The following is a 21,602-nucleotide window of genomic DNA, read 5'->3' as shown; positions in this document are numbered from 1 at the left end:
CCAAGGCAGCTACTAAGTGACTAATAGGAGGGTGATGTGTACAGTGTGGATAAGCTGGCCAAATAGATGATTCATTTCCTGGCCAAAATGGAGGAGGATGGCATGAGATTTTTTTCAAACTGCTCAGAACAGCATGAAATTTAGAACTTATGAATTATTCATTTCTGGAATTTTGCATTTAACATTTTACATGGTTGGCCACAGGTAAATGGAAACTCCAGAAAGCAAAACCACAGGTAAAGGTCTTTAACTGTGCATGGTTGTTAAAGACTGCCAATGAAGGCTCCATTTTAATGGAGGGTGGAAGTACTTTAAATAGTGTCAGAAAGCTCAACAGAACAGTGTCCTGCAGCTGTATGGGAAGTGGAGATTGTAAGTGTTAAACTGGTCTACTTAGCTGAGGAGATTGCTCAGCAAAGTGTTGAAGGTATAACCTGATTGATTCTTGCTGCTTATGGTGAAATGCAAAAGAAGATAAGAGCATCTGTTAAACAAAAAGAATCCAGGATTTAATGGTTTTGGAACATCAGCCTATTAAAATGGCAAAAGATACAAACTTTAAGAGATTGCTGTCAGGAAAACCTCCTTAGACAAATAGCTGAGGGTATGGTTGTAGAGTCTTTGCTAATACTTCAGAAAGTTTGAAAGGTCAAAGTATGAAGGTACACAGAAAGCTATCTGAGAGATTAATAGTGTGAATCAGAGATCCCCTCAGCCATCCTAGCAGTAGACAAAAATGGAGAAGGGATTACTTAGAAAGATCTGTAGAGAAACATCTTCTCTAATGGACTGAATCCCAAGGACATAGATGAGACTCTCAAAAATGGTGAAGAATTTTATTTCAGCATAAACACTGCTACCTTGGACTGAAAGGGGCAGAAGCAAGATAAAATGAAGAAAGGCTATTGGGCTCGCCAAATTCCACCAGCAGGAAAGGTGCTGATAAAACTTGCCCAGATGTAAAAAACATGCTACTCTCCATAATAAGAGGAAGGGTAACTCAGAAGACTGATGTAAGCCCTGAGGCTGTAGCTGAGAACCACCAAGGCCTGGAAACCTAATGGAATTTGTGCAGCTGGATTCTAAAGTTGATTTGGATTGGTTCCCCCCTCACCATTTTCTCCCTTTTTGAAGGAAAATATCTGTAACTATTATTCTATGCCTGTTTACTATTATATGTTGGTAAAGGATAACTTTTTTGTTTCACAGATAGAGAGGAGTTTTGTCCCACATCATATTATGCCCAGATTCACATCCATACTTAATTTAGGTTATTCAGATAATAAGATTTGGGGACTTTGAACTGATGTGAGTCAGAGAAAATTTTTTCACTTTGAGTTGATGCTTTATTGGATGGAGAGTTTGGGGACATAGAATAGACTGAATTCTCACCCATAACACTGGACATTGGAACATATTAAAGTGGTGCCCCCGAATTTATTAGGAAGAAAAAGAATTGTGAATCTGGAATCTTATACCAAAGCAAAATATCTTTTGAATAAGAGAACTAAGTTTTTCAAAACCTAATTTTTTTTTTGAGACAGAGTTTTGCTCTTTTTACTCAGGCAAAAGATTGTGCAGTGGCACAATCTCAGATCACTGCAACCTCTACCTCCCAATGTCAAGTGATTCTCCTGCCTCAGCGTCCCACGTAGCTGGGATCACAGGTGCATACAACCATGCCTAGCTAATTTTGTCATTTTTTTCTTTTTCTTTTTCTTTTTTTTACAGTATAGACAGAGTTTCATCATGTTGGCCAGGCTGGTCTCAAACTCCTGACCTCAGGCCTCCAAAGTTCTGGGATTACAGGCGTGAGCCACTGCACCCAACCTTAAAAACTAATTAAAAAAAAAATTAAATATGCACATGCTGTAAAGTTTCATATATCCCATCTGAAAAAGTATTTAAAGTTTTATGCTAGTCAAGCAAACGTTAATCAGAGAAAGAGGCCAACATAGGATGTCAATATTGGTGGTATAGTACAAATAAGACCCCATCATCTCTAATATTGAATGTAAAAGAGAAACGCAGAGGAAGAGAACTAACTTGAGTAAGATAACCCAGAACACTAGATCTCTTACCATTCTGAATAGTATCCACAGGAGAAGTAAGGTGTCAAAAATGGAAATGCAGAGAGAGGCATGCAGGGAGGCAGGGAGGGAGGGGGAATCACACACACTGTTCTGGAGGGAAGTAGATAATCTCTGTTCTAAGATGAATATGCAGTATAGTCATTTTCCAGCACCACCATAACAAAGTACCACAAACTAGATAGAGTAACCAAATAGACACGTATTTTCTTTTTTTTTTTTTTTTGGGGTCGGGGGGAGGAAGGCAGGAAGGAAGGGAATAAGGATGGTAGGGAGGAAGGAAGGGATGAAGGAAGGAAGGAAGGAAGGGAGGAAGTGGGGAGGGAGGGAGAGAGGGAGGGAGGGAAGAAAAGAAAGGAAATCAAGCAATGAAAGAGACATTGCCGACCTGGATCTAGAGGTTTACAAGTTGATTTCTTTTTTTTTTTTTTTTTTGAGAGAAGGAAAGAAAAAAAAAATAAGTAAAGGAGAGGAAGAAAGAGGAAGAGAAAGAGGGAGAGTAAATGGAAATATTGCTTTATTTTGAAAAAAATTGGGTATTAATAATGGCAAATCAATGTTTCATTTAAACTAATGGGTAGGTGTGATGTGGTATTGACAAGAATGTATATTTTGTGTATTTGAAGTGGAGAGCTCTATAAATATTTATAAGTTTACTTGTTCCGGATCTGAGTTCAAGTCCTTGATATCCTTATTAATTTTCTGTCTCATTGAATCTAAGTCTCCTATCTGGGTGTTAGGATCGTTAGCTCTTGTTGTTGCATTGATCTTTTTACCACTATATCTTTGTTGCTTTAAAATCTATTTTATCCGATACAAGAATTGCAACTCCTGCTTTTTATTTATTTATTATTTATTTTTGCTCTCCATTTGGTTGGTAAATCTTTCTCCATCCCTTTGTTTTGAGTCTTTGTGTATCCTTGCATGTGAAACAGGTCTGGATGTAACATGCCGTTGGGTTTTGGCTGTGTCTTTTCATTGGGAATTTAGTCAATTTAAATTTAGGTTTACTGCCATTTGATGTTGACTGGCTGTTTTATCCATTTGTTGGTGTAAATTCTTCCTTATGTTGGTGCTCTTTACTTTTTGGTGTATTTTTAGAAAGGCTAATACTGGTTGTTTCTTTCTGTGTGTAATGCTTCTTTCAGAAGCTCTTGTAAAGCAGGCCTGGTGGTAATAAAATCTCTGAGTTCTTGCTTGTTCATAAAAGATTTTATTTTTCCTTCAGTTATGAAGCTTAGTTTGGCTGGTTATGAAATTCTGGGCTGAAGGTTCTGTTCTTTGAGGATGTTGAATATTGGCCCCCACTCTCTTCTGGCCTGTAGAGTTTCTGCCGAGAGATCTGCTGTAAGTCTGATAGGCTTGCCTTTGTGGGTAATCTGACCTTTCTCTCTGGCTGCCCTTAGTATCCTCTCCTTCGTTTCAACCCTGGTGAATCTAACGATTATGTGACTTGGTGTTGCTCTTCTTGAGGAATATCTTTGTGGTGTTCTCTGTATTACCTGGGGTTGAATATTGACCTGCTTTGCTAGTTTAGGAAAATTTTCCTGAATAATATCCTGAAGGGTATTTTCCAGCTTGGATTCATTCTCTCCGTTGCATTCAGGTACACCTATCAAACGTAAATTTGGTCTTTTCACATAGTCCCACATTTCTTGTAGACTTTGCTCATTCCTTTTTATCCTTTTTTCTCTAATCTTTTCTTCATGTTTTATTTCATTAAGTTGGACTTTGACCTCTGATATCCCTTCTTCTGCTTGAGCAATTTGAGTGTTTAAACCTGTGCATACTTCTCGGAGTTCCTGTATTGTATTCTTCAGTTCCATTAATTCACTCATACTCCTCTCTAAGTTGTCTATTCTCAATAGGATTTCATCAAACCTTTTTTCAAAGTTCCTAGTTTCTTTACGTTGGGCTACAACATGTTCTTTTAACTCACCGAAGTTTGTTATTATCCATTCCTTGAAGAGTGATTCTGTCATCAGGAGGCGCTCGTTCTCCATCAAGCCTTGTTCCATTGTTGATGTGGAACTGTGATCATCTTTAGAGGGAGAGGCATTCTGACTTTGAGTATTCTCAGCTTTTTTTACGCTGGTTTCTTCCCGTCATTGTAAATTTATCCTCCTGTCGTCTTTGAAATTACCAATTTTCAGATTAGGTCTCTTGAGTGGACGTCCAGGTTGTTAGTTCCCAGGGCCAGAGCAGCGGCATTAAAACTGATGGTGCTTTTCTGCCCAGGATTCACCTGTCGGGCTTCCTTCTTGTTTCTGTAGTAGGCGACTCTGTCTTCCCGGGGCTCCAAACCTCGGTCAGAAGGGGAACCGGTCCTGTTTACTCAGCGCCGAGAGCTGCTGCGTCGAAGTGCCGGTGGAACCGCTGCGCCGACCACGAGAAGACCTGTATTTTCTTACAGTTCTGGAGGGCTGAAAGGCTGAGGTCAAGATGTCAGCAGGGTGGGTTCGCCTGAGGCTGTGGGGAGCATCTGCTCTGGATGCCTCTCACCTCCGGAGATGGTCGGCTATTGTTGGCACTCCTTGGCCTGTAGTTGCATTGCTCTAATCCTCGGCCATCATATAGCCTTCTCCTTATGTCCCTGACATCATCTTCCCTCTGTGTATGCCTGTCTTGTGTCCACATCTTTTCTTTTTATTAGGACACACATCTTATTGGATTAAGGAACCCCTAATGACCTCATTCTTACTTGGCCACCTATTTCCAAATAAGGTCACATTCTGAAGTATTCAGGGTTGAGGCTTTAACGTATCTTTTTTTGGAGACTCAATGTAACCTATAAAACATAGAAAACGAAATATGAGTGCTAATAAAATATGCTTTACATTAATAAGGAAAACAGCAATTGAGAAACAAAATAATAGCATGTATTTGAGACAAGTTGGTACAGGAGTAATTTTAGATAGCATCTGCTCTCAATACAATTTGAGAACAAATAGATCCTTAAAACCAGGGAAGAAGAATGAAATGGAATTTTCTAGGATTCAGGAAAACATGAAAATGAATTCAGATGAAAAGGAAAATATTACAGTGCATGGGAAAAAAATTACAAAAGGAAAACACACAAATATACAGTGTCAACCATAGACACTGAGAAAAGCAAAGTGGAGGGCAATCTTCAAGAGCTCTCCAAGCAGACAGAGACTAAGTCCAAGGCAGAGACTGAGAATATAAAAATGATTGGAGGGAATGTAATAAACTGAAAACACACACAGCAAAAGTGCAGGAGGAAACAGAACAATAGGAGTTACCTTTCCATTGGCATATGAAAATGGCTTTCTCCATTCAGGGAAAATTAAGGAAATTAGATCAAATTCTAACATTCTTGAATTTTGAGAATGAGTAAACTATCCCTCCAGCTACAACAGGGAAAAATATGTTTGAGAAGAAAAATACAGATGTCAGATTTCTCTTTCAAAGGGAGTAGACCAGTGGGTGCACTGCCAGCTGTGAGAACCCTCCCTGGCATGGCATTTGGACTGGCATGGACAAGAGAAACAAGCCGAGTAGATTTGTTTCCCTGGGGGTGTGTCGCTGGGACCCAGAGATTCCTGCCATTCGTGATGTATGGCGCATATGGACGGAAAGCCACAAGGTCTTGACTGACAAGTGGGAGGTGTCAAGGGAGGCACGCGGCAGGAAGCACAGATGAATCACCCCTCTCTACCCAGGTGGAGCACTCCCCTCTCATGGCCATACAATACCTTCATTTTGCTCTGCATGTTGGAGCAAAATTAACTCTGCCCTTGGATTTCACAAAATAGACTTAGATGTTTCTAATATTCCTCCCATCACCCATTTTTGTTTTGCTTTGTTTGCCTAAATTTGCTCCAGTGATTTTTTTTTTATTGCATTTTAGGTTTGGGGGTACATGTGCAGAACATGAAATATAGTTGCATAGGTGCACCAGTGGCAGTGTGATTTGCTATCTTCCTCCCCTTTACCCACATCTGGCATTTCTAGGGGAGCACTACACACTGGGGTCTGTTGGGGGGAATAGGGGAGGGACAGCGGGGGGGGGGGCGGGAGCTGGGGAGGGATAGCATTGGGAAAAATGCTCCAGTGATAGTCTGTTCAATGCAACCAAATCACCGCCAAATAAGACAGAAATAAAACAAAATGGGATGGAGGGAAGATATGAAATGTTAATAATTTGAAAATAAATAGGTTTGAAACATCAGATTGTAGCCAAAAAATGGTGAGGGATTTGTTGAAGAAAGTAAAGTTTTGTCAATGTTCTCATTAATGATTTTCATTAATTAGACAAATATAGGTTCAAGTGTGTGCAATTTTTTGAAGAATAAGTCTAGTAGAATTAATAACAGCATGAATTTCACAAATTATGAAAAATATGCATTTAAATATGCTCACATAGGGCCGAGTGTGGTGGCTCATGCCCGTAATCCCAGCACTTCGTGTGGCCAAGGTGGGCAGATCGCTGAGCCCAGGAGTTTAAGACCACCCTGGGCAACATAGACCCCATCTCTACAAAAAATACAAAATTAGTCGGGCGTGGTAGCATTCACCTGTAGGCCCAGCTACTTGAGAGGCTGAGGCAGGAGGATCACTTGAGCTAAAGGCTGCAGTGTGAGCCAAGGTCACGCCACTGCACTCCAGCCTGGTTACAGAGCCAGACCCTGTCTCAGAACACACACACACACACACACACACACACACACACACACAGCATAAATAAAGAAATAGGCTAACATAGTGAATGATAGAAAACAAAAGATATGGCAAAGAAACATTTTCAGAAGTTTAAAAATGTTATCAGATGATGATAAAAGCAGGGCCAAGCACTACAGAGCTGACAGTAAGTGCAAGTGAATTAAGTTCTCCTTTTCTTTCTTTCTTTTTTTTTTTAATTATACCTTAAGTTCTAGGGTACACGTGGAGAATGTGCAGGTTTGTTACATAGGTATACACGTGCCATGGTGGTTTGCTGCATCCATTACCCAATCATCTATATTAGGTATTTCTCCTAATGTGAGCCCTCCCCAATCCTCCCACCCCCTGCTAGCCCCTCACCCCCAACAGGCTGTGATGTTCTCCCCATGTCCATGTGTTCTCATTACTCAATACCCACTTATGAGTGAGAACCTGAGGTGTTTCATTTTCTGTTCTTGTGTCAAATTTTCTGAGAATGATGGTTTCCAGCTTCATCCATGTCCCTCCAAAGGATATGAAGTCATCCTTTTTTATGACTGCATAGTATAACAAAGTTCTCCTTTTCAATTATTGTGAAACTCTTAGATGAAGAATGCAATACAGAGAAAAGTATAAAGAAAAATTATGGAAAAAAGTAAGAAAATTTAAATAATGGACAAAGATATAGCAGATGAGCATGCTAATATGTATAGAGATTATTTGAAAGCCAAACGAAATATGTGCAAAGTCACAACAATAAAACAACAACAAAAATCTCAACAAATATAACCCAGAAAATTGCATGACAAAGAATGTCATTTTTTTTCTTGGTTTAGTGATGACTGTCTAGTGAATGTCAATGTCTATGAACTTTTTGTGCCTACGGACATATTTCCAGCAAAATGATTAGAAACACTGGTAAAAGATACATGTCCCGTTTGATGACATTTTAAGAAGGCAAAAATGAGTAAAAATCACAATTAAGCATGGGTATCCAATGCTAACATTCGCAAAAAAAAAAAAAGTATATATAGTAATACACAAGGAAAACAATTAGAAAAAACTTTCTAAATGTCACGTTGTTGAACTTAATACAAATGAAAAATGAGTTATAAAAGTACTCTACAAAATATATCAATTAGAACTAAAACAAAACACAGCAAAATAGCACTCAAGTAATTTAATTACAAAAGATAATATAAAGTGCAATTACAAAGTACGTACATAAGAGAATTGGCTAAAGCTATTATCAAATGGAAATTTAGAGCAGTGTTTTATTTTTAAGAATAAAATCAATTCAACTCAGTTAAGTTCAATTCAATATTGTTACAAAGAGAAGAGTGAAAGAAAAAGATGAAGAATTAACATAAATAGAGATATCAGTGCACTAACACACAGAATAAGTACTGATATGTTGAAGAGCTTTGATAATACAAATAAATAACGAAAAGCCTTGCAAGTCTAAAAGGACAAAAATAAAGATAAAATGCAAATACATGTTAACAATGAGGAAGAGACTAGATAAATTAAGGATTTTAAAAACGAGACAATATTATGTACAACTATAACAATAAATCTAATTGTGTAAACAAGCTATTTTTAGAGAAATATGAACTATCACAATCGATGCAAAGTAACCATGACAGATGAACAAATATGAAAGAAATTGAAAAAATACGGAAATTCCCTTTAGGAGATGTTATCCACAATGCTTTATAAATTTCCTGCCATATAAACTAGGGTTAAAATACTTAAAAATTGCTGTTTGTAAAGCTATAACTATATATATTTTGTATATATTCTCATTTGATAATATACATGCCTGATGTAAAATAAACACTGGAAAGTCAAATAAAGAACAGTAATGTAAGCTACAATTCCACATTAAATATATTTTTACGTATGAGATTCACAAATTACATGCATGTAGTGTGTGTGTTTGTATATGAATGTTCACATTAATAAAACTGAGGAAACATATTTCAGTAGTTTCTCTTTTTTTTCAGAAGAAAAAGAATATGTTACTGTTTTCTAAGCTTCAGTAATCAGAATTTTTTCATTTTTAATTTTAAAGCACATTAATAATTTAAATATTTGAAAAATTTGTCTCATATATTCTTGGACTTTATGTCGAAATGTAAATTACTGTGATAAAGATTGTACTTAAATAATGTAATTCTAAGGATTTCTTTAGAAAATATTTATTCCTTAGATAAAAGGAAATTATTTATTCCTTAGACACCTTAAGATTTCCTTAGAATTAAGGAACTTTATTGACTTTCTTGTGCTTAGATAGTATTTATAATGACTATGCTTGAATAATGGTTTTGAGCTGTGAAAATAGGGACTTTTTGGTAAGTGGCTTTGAATAATCGGAAAACAAAAAAAATGATTTAAAACAGATGTTCTTTAAAACCCCTTCTAATAATAAATTATTTTATAAATTTTAATTTATTTTTAATGTTTTAAGTTATGTACATACATGGTATTTGTATATATTTGTGGGGTACATGAGATTTTGATACAGGCATATATTACATAATAATCTCATGAGGTTAAATGAGACCATGCTAGGTTGTGGTGGGACTGGAATCCAATATGCCGGTGTCTTAGAAGAACAGTGAAGACACACAGGGAAGGCCACGTGTGGACAGAGCAGCAGTTAGAGTGATTCCTGCCAGCCAAGGGGCTCCAGGGATGACTGGCAGCCACCAGTGGCTGAGAGGGGCCCGGGAAGAATCCTCCCGGCGAGCTCCAGAGGGAACACAGCCCTGCCCACACCTGGTTATTAGACTTCCAATCTCCAGAACTCAGCAAATACTTTTCTGCTGTGTTATATTTTAAATTTTTAAAGCATTTTTCATTTTTGTGGGTACATAATATAACATTATTGAGATATCTTGATACAGGCATGCAATGTGTAATAAACACACCAGGGTAAGAAAGGGTAAATACACCACCCCCTCAAGCATTTATTCTTTCTTTATGTTACAAACAATTCAATTGTACTCTTTTAGTTAGGTTAAAATGTAGAATACAGCAGTTGACTGTAGTTTCCTGTTTTACTAAAAAATACTAGATCTCATTCATTCTATCTAACTATATTTTTGTACACATTAACCATCCACACTACCAACACCCCACTGCCTTCCCAGCCTATAGTAACCATCTATTTTCTATCTCCGTGAGTTCAATTGTTTTAATGTTTTAGCTCTCACAAATAAGTGAGAACATACAAAGTTTGTCTTTCTATGTGTGGCATATTTCACTTAACATAATGACCTCCAGTTCCATCCATGATGTTGTAAATGGCCAGGATCTCATTCTTTTTTATGGCTGAATAGTACTCCATTGTGTATATGTACCACGTTTTCTCTCCCCATTCATCTGTCAGTGGATGCTTAGATTGCTTCCAAATCTTGGCTATTGCAAATAGTGCTGCAATAAACGTGAGAGTGCAGGTATCTCTTTCATATCCTGGTTTCCTTTCTGTGGGCACATACCTAGCATTAGGATTGATGGATCATATGGTACTCTATTTTTAGTTTTCTGAGGAATCTCCATGCTTTTCTCCATAGTGACTGTACTACTTTTCATTCCCACCGTGTTCTCTTTTCCCCACATCCTCGCCAGCGTTTTTTATTGCCTGTCTTTTGAATGAAAGCCATTTTAACTGTGGTGAGATGATATTTCATTGTAGTTTTGATTTTCATTTCTCTGAAGATCAATTGTGTTGAGCACTTTTTTATATACTTGTTTTCCATTTATGTGTCTCCTTTTGAGAGATGTCTATACAGATCTGTTGCCAATTTTTAAATTGAATTATTAGACTTTTTTCTATGGAATTGTTTCAGCTCCTTATATATTCTGCTTATTGAGCCCTTTACAAATGGGTATTTTTCAAATATGTTCTTCAATTCTGTTGACTGTCTCTTCACTTTGTTGATTATTTTCTTTGCTGTGCAGAAGCTTTCTAACTTGGTGTGATCCCATTTGTCTATTTTTGCTTTGGTTGCCTGTGCTGGTGGGGTATTACTCAAGTAATTTTTGCCCAGAGCAATGTCCTGGAGACTTTCCCTAGGATTTTGTTTCAGCAGTTTCATAGTTTGAGATCTTAAATGTAAGTCTTTAAGTCATCATTTTTTTTTGAGACAGAGTCTTGCTCTGTCACCCAGGCTGGAGTGCAGTGGCACAATCTCGACTCACTGCAACTTCTGCCTCCTGGGTTCAAGCAATTCTCCTGCCTCGGCCTCCTTCACAGCTGGAATTACAGGCTTGTGCCACCATGCCCAGATAATTTTTGTATTTTCAGTAGAGGCGGGGTTTCACCATGCTGGCCACACTGATCTCACATTCCTGGCCTCAAGTGATCCATCTGCCTTGAACTCCCAAAGTGCTGGAATTACAGGTATAAGCCATAGCACCTGACCCCTTAAGTCTTTAAATCACTTTGACTTGATTTTTGTATATGACAAGAGATAGAAGTCTAGTTTCATTCTTCTGCATATGGATATCCAGTTTTCCTGGCACCATTTGTTGAAGAGACTGTCCTTTCCCCAACGTAGGTGCTTGCCACCTTTGTCAATCATGAGTTCACTGTACATGTATGGATTTGTTTCTGGTTTCTCTATTCTACTCCATTGGTCTATGTGTCTGTTTTTATGTTAATATGATGCTGTTTTGGTTACTGTACCTCTGTAGTATAATTTGAAATCGGATAATGTTATTCCTCTAGTTTTCTTTTTGCTAAGGATAATTTTGGCTACTCTGGGTCTTTTGTGGTTCCATATAAATTTTAAAATTATTTGTTCTATTTCTGTGAAGAACATTATTAGTGTTACTACAATTACTTTTGCACCAGCCTAATTTTTTTTTATAGAAATTGCATTGAATCTATATCTTGCTTTGGGTAGTATGGACATTTTAACAGTACTGATTCTTTCAATCCATGAACATGGAATATCTTTCCATTTTTTTGTGTCCTCTTCAATTTCTTTCATCAGTGTTGTGTAGTTTTTACTGTAAAGATCTTTCACTTTTTTGTTAAGTGAAAGATTAATTCATACATATTTTCTTTTATTTGTATCTATTATAAATGGGATTACATTTTTATTTCTTTTTCAGATTGTTCACTATGGACATACAGAAATGTTACTGATTTTCGTATGTTGATTTTGTATCCTGTAACTTTACTGAATTTGTTTATTAGTTCTAACAGTTTTTTGGTGGAGTTTTTAGATTTTCCAATATATAAAATGATGACATTTGGGGCTGGATGATAATATAAGAAAAATAAAAATAAATTTAAATATATTTAAAAACAAAATCATATCATCTGCAACAAAGGATTTGACTTATTCTTTTTTAATAAGTCAAATTGGATGCCCTTCACTTCTTCACTTGTCTGATTCATCTAGGAAGGACTTTCCCTAATAATAAATTCTGATTTTACTATTTATCTCAACTTACAACATGAGTAATTAATGTTATGTGAGATTTTCTTACTTGCCATGTACTGGTCTAAACAGTTTATGTGTATTACATAATTCTCAAAAAAGAAAAAGAAAACTCTGTGAGGTTGATACTATAATGTCAAATAGCAGGTAGTAATTCATTAGAGATTTCAAATAGAATTGCTTATAAGCAAAATATATCAGAACAATATTTCACTACCTGGAAAATTTGCTTTTGTTCTTTCCTAATGCTAATTTGTGCATTTGTGCCTGTTTGTGCCATGAGGTTCTTGTTTGGGAAATTATTTTTATTTGGAAATATGTTTTATAGTTTTTTCAATGGTGAGGAAAAAATTATTTCTGTAGGTAGACTTTCCTAGGAAATTTTCCCCAGCAGGTTATTGGCATGCAGGTGTTTTTGAGGGAATAACCCTCAGGCATGTTACCTATGTGGGGGTGAAGAAAGAGAAATTTGGTAGAGGGAAAAAAATATGAAGCTAGGATGGCCCTTGAAAGATGCCTTGACTTGAGTCAAGTGGGCCCAGCCTTGGGATTCCTACATTGTTTGGAGGCTGCCCAGGGCCTGAGAAACTGGTCAAGGCTGCTGACTTCAACCATGGACAGTGTCTGGGAGGCATGCAGGGGGAATCCATCTGTAGGCAGCACTCTCAGATGGAGGAGTCTGTGCCCCCAAGTCCCAAGGGTGTCATTGATCTGCACTACTGTCTATATAAGGCAAAGAAATAATAACCTTAGAAGGCTGTGTGTCCTTGCTTATTCAGAAACACATTTGTCAGAGAAAAAGGTATCTGTCAGAATTCAAGGCAGAGAAGAATAATGTAGAAAAAAGAGCTGGAAAAATTTTTAGGCAGTTCCAACCAAAAAGATATTGTTTTATGGCATAAATCTGAAAGGATCAAAGAATAGGTAAGGTGACAATAATTAAAACCTCTTAGAAATTAGAAAGAAAGTTGATGCATGCTAACAGATTGTATTATGAAGCAGCAGAGAGGAAACTGATTCAGCAAAATTTACATTCAATGCCCTCTCCAGACTCAGAGATTGACAACATGAGATGCAATGGAAGACAGGGCAAAATAAGGAAGACTGGGTGGAAGTCCATTTAAGAGACAGTCAGGTCCCCGAATCCCATTCCCTACTCCCATCCCAGAGACTGGGGCATATTTCTTTCTGGAGGGAAATTTTTGTTTTGAGATGATAAAGGAAATATTGTTGGTCTGAGCAACAGTAGGAGGAGTTCAAGGTGAAAGAGGAGTTCAGGGTGGAGGACACACTCAGACCACCAGGATTCAATGCACACCTCCACACTGAAGCTGAGACTTCCCCACCCCTATCCTGTTGCTCCCTCCTGCTTCCTGATCTTCTGCCTCTTGGGTGGATACTGGATAGACTTTTCCAGGGAGTCTGATCAACATAAAGAGAGAATTTTGTAAAAGTTTCTCCATCTTAACTTCAGGCATGTCATGCCCAGTACAGCTCACAGGCCACAGCCCTCCTTAGGTACCCAGACTTCCTGTACTTTTAATTTTGTGCAGACAACTAAGAATTCATGGTGTCTCCATGAGAAGAACGAAGGACAAACAAACACAAAGGGGGAAAAAGCAACACAGAGGAAATGGAGGGAATTTATTCAGGAAGGGAATGAAACACAATAAATAAGGATACCCCAAATATCTCAGAGTGAGAAAAACATATACATTGTAATAATAAAATAAGAGCAGTTACTTCAAAAAGCAACATTTAGATAACAAGATGGAGTTCTTGGAACTTAATCTTAGGGAAAAAAGCAAAATTCAGTGAAATTATGTCACATGAAAACTCGCCAAATTCTCCCAAAAGCAGAGTTAAGGGATGAAGTAATATGAAGTATTAACAGCAGAGATAAGAAAATTAAAGGACAAGTTCTGAAGGTCCAGCAACCAAACATAGGAGCAATGCTTGAGTAAATCTGAAGAATGATCATTGTGAAATTAGAATTTTATACCCAGCCAAACAATCTGTTGACTATGAAGTAGAATAAAAGCATTTTTAGGGATATGGCATCTTGGAAATTTATCTTTATGAGCTTTTCCTACTGAGGACACTAGAGGCTGTCAATGCCCAAAAGGAGAAAGAAGGGGATGAGGCACAGGATACAGGGAACAGGAGATCCAGCACTGCAGTGCAGAGAGCAGTAGAGATGCATCAGGCATGAGGGAATCCAGATGGTGGGAGGCTCCAGGAGATATTTCTTCAGAAAAGAACTGATAGAAAACCTGATGCAACTGCAAGAATTGGGAATGCATTTGAGCTGAATTCATTAGAATAGGGAAAATAACAAGACAAGTATTATCTGTAGAATAAACCAAAGTGGTATAGGGATAAAAAATTGGACTTTACTACATGATTGAACTAAGAATTACATTTATGTCATCCTAATACTGTAAAGGGAACAGCAGGTATCAAAGTTACTATTTACAGGAATGGGTGAGGGTTCAGTGGGAAGCATATGTGCTGGAAGGAGGAGGAGAATAAATGTTTTATCCCTACATTTCCTGAGAGGAATCTACAGATAATGCTAAAAAATAAAATCAAGAAGAGCATAAGACATGTTATTCTCAAAATGCTGCTAAATACAAAAACAGCTAAAAGATAGGCAAATATTTGCCTTTGAGAAAGAAGAAATTGAGAGGTGGAGGATTTGTGTTTGTTATTTTGTAAAATACTCCGTGGAATTATTGTATCTTAATGTAGATGCATGTTATTCATAAGTTTGAATAAAAACTTGTTAAAAAGATGGATAGGAGAGAAAAAAGGAAGAATATTAATTGTGCCAGACAAAAAGAAGAGTTCATTTACTGACCTGAATGAACTTTTTTTTTTCTGCAATAACTTGAGTTGCAAATCAGCAAGCCAGTTTCTGAGCAACTTTGGAAGAGCTTCTAATTTACATAACATTGTTAAATATATTCTGATTATTAACATTCTAAAATGTTGATTTAAGGGACTTCTAGATTTCCATTTTTATAATCTTATTGTAAATTTCTTTTGTTATAGAAATTGGAAACATATATTTCAATAAGTGATTAGTCTACCGGTGAGATATCTTATATGAAAAAAGAAAATATCATACAATAAAAATGTCAGAGCTGAAGACCTCATTAATTCAGTTTTTTTTTTTTATATTCTACCTAGGCGAAGGTGAAGTTTACCTTTGAATGCCTAAGAAGAAATGAATATTGTAAGCATCATTATAAGGATATCTTGTTCATTTCTTTAAAAGATACTGAAGATTGAAGTGTATATTATTTGAGATTCTTTTTGATTACATAAATAGGTACTGAGTTTCTTCATGTAATAAATGCTCATTAAGTATTTTGTTCAGGCATTCTGCTACATATTGGGAATACAAAACTGAGAATGTATAGTTTATGCTTTTAAATTGACAGTTAAGTAAGAAAATTGAAATTAAAATTAGCAATTGTGATTAAAAGAAAAATAAGAGTGATTGCTATAATAAAGAGTTAAGCAAAATGCATAGCCCAGGGGTGTGAGCACAAGCCTCACAGAGGGAGTTTCATTTGAACCACATTTGAAGGATAAATGAGAAGTATGCAGAGGAATTGATGGAGGAAAGTTCAGGGAGAAACAGCATCTTGGCTAGTAATACAGGCTCTGGCGCTCCGGGAAGAGCCAGTGCTTCAGGATTGCTGGAACATTGAGCAGTGAGCCTGCAGATAGAGGAAATACCTCTAGATTGTATTGTGAAGGTTGGAGCAATGATATACCATTGATAACCATTGTTATCCACAGCAGCCCAAATTTTTATGTTATATCTATGTGGTAGGCACTGAACCAAGCATGTTACATGAAAAACCTCATGTAATCCTTACAACTACTTTATTATTATCCCCATTTTTAAGTTTTTCAAGCATGACATTAATATGACAAAATTTGTGACATAATATAAACATAAGTTTTTCAAGCATGACAAAATATGTAAAAAGTTCATTCTAACACCCACAAATAAATGTTTCAGTCAAGTAGAAAAGAAATACACAATGACTTATACAGCTCACATAAAAATATTATACATAATACTGCAAGGTAAAAGATTGGATAGATTAGAGATACAGAGTTGTTTTATTCTTTTTACCACTTCCCAAGTTTTAAAATATGCATTTGTCAATTTTAAAATAAGAACAATGTGTGTTATCAAAGGAAGAAGAGAAAAAGGGAAGGAAGAGTTTCAGCAAGGAGGAAAAAAGAGAAGAGAGAGCAAGAGAAGCAGAGAGAGACAGACAATTCCAGGTAGACACAGTTGGAGGATAGATCAAATGAGATGATGAACAGCAGAGACTCCTCCTGTGATGCTCCAAGCAAAACATAACAAAGCCTCAATTCCCACAGACATCTACAGAAAGCAAATGGAGAAAAATAAAAGAAACGTTTAGAAAATAAATCAAAATGACTCAATCGCCCACTGGACACATAGATGGTTTTGCCCATTCTGCCAGACTCGGGGAGAGAAGACGTGTTGAGGCCTCTTAGAGGAAATGATTGATAGCACGGTTCCTGGAGCTATGACATTATGATTGGTTGCTTATTTCACTCAGCATAACTAGCTAATGTCAGTTTATGCTTTGCATTCATTGGTCACATTCCTGTGAAAGAAAAAAGGATGGTTGCATGTACTTGATCTCCAAGTTGATCCAGAACCTCAAGTTCTGATTTTGACTTAAAATCTTTTGTTCTGTATTCACAACAACCCAGAACTTTCAGGGTATGACTGCAGGAATATAAAAGAACAACTTGAAGAATCTAACAATACTGGTTTGAGACCATGGGTGACTCTCTATCCAATTATATTGACTTGACTTTCCTCTAAAACATGTCTAATTGCCTGTAAGAGTTTGTGGGGTGGAATGTTCAGGTAACAGCTTCACTCTACTGTGTCGTGAATGCATTTCCTCCCTGCTGACACTCTACTTCCTTCTTCCTACAGGGCTTTATGAAACCTTTCTAACCAATGATGAACCAGAATGCTGTGACGTCAGGAGAGAAGAAAAATCAAATAACCCATCCAAAGGGACCGTAGATAAAAGTGACTCCTGTCACAGGACATCGCTCACAGTGTCATCAGCAACAAGACTGTGCAACAGCAGACTCAAGCTGTGTGTTCTTGTACTGATTCTCTTACACACAGTGCTCACAGCCTCAGCAGCACAGAATACAGCCGGACTGAGCTTTGGAGGCATCAACACGCTGGAAGAAAACTCAACCAATGAGGAGTAACGGAAGGACAAGTGTCACCACAGCAGCAGCTGGCCCGCCGTGAAAAATGCAACTGCTGTCTCATGTAACAGAAACTGGGTGCTTTTACCCTCAAATTACTTATCGCAAGGCCTTTAGGGTAAAATCTAAACAGATGGGCCTGAATCCAAACAAGGACACAACCACAGCTTTTTATTGACTAAAAGGCTGGAAAGTGACTTTAAATTTCTCACACCATTTTATACACTGTGTTTTAATGTTTGGAGGTTTTATTTGCTTTCTTTTTGGTTTGAGTTTATTTGTTTGTTTATTTTTTGCACTTGTTAATACAGGATTTATTTTGGGGGATGGTTTCTCAGAGGTAAACTAAGTCTTTTCACTGTCTCTATCTCTATATATTTCTAGTCATTGTGTGTGTTCATCAGATAGTTCTGTCTTTATGTCCTGTCAGTTTCTATTAGAGGAATGATTGCTATGACCTCATGGTATAGCAAAAAAACAACAAAAAAAGAATAAAAAATAAAAAAGACAAAAAAAAGAAAACAACAAAAAATAAAAATAAAAAAATCCCTAAGTCTCCCTTCTGCCCGCAGAACCAATACCCTTCCCAGCCTTTCCTTTTCCTTGCCCTCTTCTTGTCCCCTAAGCAGACAACATCCGCTTGCTTCTGTCTGTGTAACCACAGTGAATGGGTGTGCACGCTTGGTGGGCCTCAGAGCCCCTGTTGCACAAACCCAAAACAGAGCGGAGCCAAGGGGGCCTCACGGGAGTTCCTTTTTAGCTGAACAAACAAGTGCTCTCCATAATAGATGGAATCAGACAGTGAACATTTTTATGTTGAAAACTAAATAAAAGGAAAAAAAAAATACTATCATGAACTGTGTTGCTCCAGTTCCCATCCCCAAGTGGCCCAGCCCTTTCTTGCTGGTCCAGTTGGACAGGAGCAGCCATCTAGAATCAGAATGTGGGGAGTGAGGAAGTATTTCCATTGACAATGGAGATGGGCTTTCATTGTGATTTTAGTTCTGTTGCAGTAATATAGGAGCACATTTTGGCCATTGCAATTACAGGGAACAAAGGGATTGCAGACACATATCTGGACTTCTTTTCCTCCCTTATTGTTGTGGAAGAGACAATAGAAATGCTCAAACACCTGCAATATACAGAATATATACAATTTTATTCCAGTATTTCCCTAACATATGGTTTAAAATTATTCCAGGTATACAGTGTATGCAATTCTGCATTATCACAGAGGAACAACTTCTTTTTAAAAAAAAAATAAATAGGTCAGCCATTTTTATTAATGTGCAAAAACTTTATCACTCTAACATGCTCTAGGTAGTTGAGGAAAAAAGGTCTGATCACTCTGTATTTTATTTTTTCTTTGTGGGAACATTTCACCTGCTGAGTGTATATGAATTTGCTTTCCGTAAAAGGCTTTTATGAGTTTACAGTAGAATCAGTGGAAGGAAGAGTTACTAAGGGCTGTTTTTAAAAAAACAAACAAACAAAACAAATAATTAAAAAAAAATCTTACATTCCTTCCTATTCTCTAACTACACTTGGGAAGTGCACTTCAGATAAGTTTGCAGTGTGATTGAGAGATGAAGGAAATCCATAGAAAAGGTCCTCTTAGCGAACAAAATTTAGTTATTAACTTTATAGCTATGAAATTTCCCTGGGCATTTGTTTTTGTTCAAACAGACTTTAACCTCTGCATCATACTTAACCCTGCAACATGCGTACAGTATGCATATTTTGTTTTGAAAAAACAATGTTTTGTTCCAGTCTGTTAAGAATATTCAAAAATAATAAAGGTATTGCTTAATAAAATGCTAGAATTGTTTAGCAGTACATGCACAATATTTTACTAGATCTTTTGTTTCAATAGTGTTTTGTTGAGACTGAAAATCCTAAAATGGTCTGCGCAAATACAAAAAACACCAAAAATGCAAAATTCTCCCGTTTTCGTTCCTTTCCTAAATTTTTTTTTTTCTGTAAATGCAAATACATTCACATGCGCACAGACACATACACATAGGCATTATATTTTAAAATTATGGAAACATGATGCTTTTCTGGGGGCACAAGCTGGGGAAGTGAATGGCTGGGGGAGACACATTAATTGCATTGAATTGTTGACTGTGAAACACTTGTCGAAATGAGCCCTTTGATTTCCTAACCAGTGGTGGAATACAGATTTCAATGGCGCTGGGGGGACAAGAAGCAGAGGAATTGAGGCAGCAAATGATTCCTGAGGAAGAACTCGGGAGGGTGATCTTATTCAGATGACCTCTAAGTGAACAGCAAGGAGTCTGTTCTGACCTGTATCTGCCTCTGCTGCGGTAAGGCCACTCGACACACCATCTCACCATCTCGTCAGTGTTTCTTGTGCTGCTTCTGCCCGTGCCATAGGCATTTCCGTTCTCGCGGGAAGATGACAATAAAAATACAAGCTCCACCCACTTTTATTGGCGTGAAAATAAATTGTTCTTTCTAAACACTCAGCAAAGTGATGAAAAACAGTATTCCTTCAAAGATAGGTTTTCATTTTCTCAATATATTTTGAACTGACTAAAGCTGTTTTCAAATACAAGAGGATCAGAAGGCTCCACTTACCTGTGATTTAGCATTTGTTTGGAGGTAATGTCAGCTAAAAGGTGGGAAACTAAAATCACTGTTACTTTACATAGGAGGTACACCCCCTAAAACACAGTTTTGAAAGTTGAGAGAAACACTGCAGTCTTCGTTATAAATCAATAATTTAGGTGAGGAAGGAATGGTGAAAAGAAGAAGGAGAATGAGTCCTTTCTCCCCATCAAGACAGCCAGCACTAGAATAGTCTCTAATTCTGTGGAATCTTTTTCTTGTCATGGTCACCTGTTCTTATGACAGGAGAATGATCTCAGTGCCTAGGATTTATTATTGTAAGTGTGTAACCTCTTTCTCACAATATTTCCACTGGACATGTTGAAGCAAAGCAACTTCTTTTGGGGTCAGCCAGAGGATCCAAATAGGCAATGACTCCTTTCCCAAGCTCAGAAACAATCGATGATGCAACTGTCACTACATCCGTTGATTGTTTGTGGTAGCTTTGCTGGCACACACTTGAGCATGCTTAAGGTTGTGCACTTGTTCATTTTAAACGAGTAAGTTCAGCCCCTGCTTCTTTGTAATTGTCATCTTGTTCAGTTTTTCCTGTAGAGGATGTCTAACATATACTGGATAATGAACTACAATATTAAAATAATTATTTCTACAAGTAAGTTGAAAATCAAGGAAACAACATTTGTTTCATAAATGTATGGAATAGATTTCCCTGTGTTTATTATTGTCTTTTTATCTGCAGTAAAGAAATTTCAGTTTCTGGAATATGTTGGTACTGCTAAGCTGAATGGCAAATGACATACATAAATAGAGTTCAATGTCATTCTTTATTGCAATTACATTTGGTGATATGTTATATTGACTTTTCTTGCATTAAAAAGATAGTATTGTTCCCCTCTCTCACAAGATAGTAAGTGAAAATTGTTCTTCCAAATGGTATCATTACAAAAAGTAATTTGGTTTCTTACCAATAAATTGGCACCTTTAAGTACTAGAACCTATAGTCAATTAAAACAAAAGAAAATAGGCAGATAGCAGAAACAGGAATGACAGGAGAGAAGAGGGTGAGGGAGGGAGGTGGGAGGGAGAAAGGGATGGATGGAGGCATGGAACGAGGTGAAAGAAGGTTTTATATGAATGAGTAATTTTATAATTTTTTTCCAGGGGGAGAAAAAATAAATGAATTAAGCAATTGGATGCCAGACCCCCGTGCTAAATACCTGAACTGGCATATGGCATTTGATACCTGAACAACATTAAAAACATTAATGAGTCTGAAGCATGATTTCCATTCTTTCTTGGTATGATGAAATTTAGAAATATATTCCTGCTACTCAAAGCATTAAATCAACACAGAACTGAAAGGTGCATTTTGTTGTATTTAGAACTGCAGTCGGGTATTTCATTTGTCTATTTATTTATTTATTTAGAAGGCATCTTGCTGTGCCGCTCAGGCTGAAGGGCAGTGGCACAATCTCGGCTCACTGCAACCTCCGTTTCCTGGGTTCAAGCA

At 37.1% G+C, this 21,602-nt stretch overlaps 1 protein-coding gene across 2 annotated transcripts in view; it reads left to right on the top strand.

Annotated features, from left to right (window-relative positions):
- The window catches only part of NALF1 (NALCN channel auxiliary factor 1), a 678,420-nt gene extending 657,340 nt beyond the window's left edge, over positions 1-21,080 (top strand). Inside the window, exons 3-4 of one of the 2 annotated variants that reach the window (XM_009000395.5) lie at positions 15,401-15,446; positions 17,211-21,080. In XM_009000395.5, coding sequence (XP_008998643.3) covers positions 15,401-15,423 — 23 coding nt within the window. In that variant the 3' untranslated portion in view covers positions 15,424-15,446; positions 17,211-21,080. The remainder of the gene's footprint in view (positions 1-15,400; positions 15,447-17,210) is intronic. The other variant, XM_002742529.6, reaches the window with a different exon arrangement.
- The last annotated feature ends 522 nt before the right edge of the window (positions 21,081-21,602 follow it).

The sequence above is a fragment of the Callithrix jacchus genome, chromosome 1 (assembly GCF_049354715.1).
Source record: "Callithrix jacchus isolate 240 chromosome 1, calJac240_pri, whole genome shotgun sequence".
Classification (NCBI taxonomy): Eukaryota; Metazoa; Chordata; class Mammalia; order Primates; family Cebidae; genus Callithrix; species Callithrix jacchus.
The sequence above is the reverse complement of the archived record's forward strand: the minus strand, read 5'-3'. Positions and strand labels throughout refer to the sequence as shown.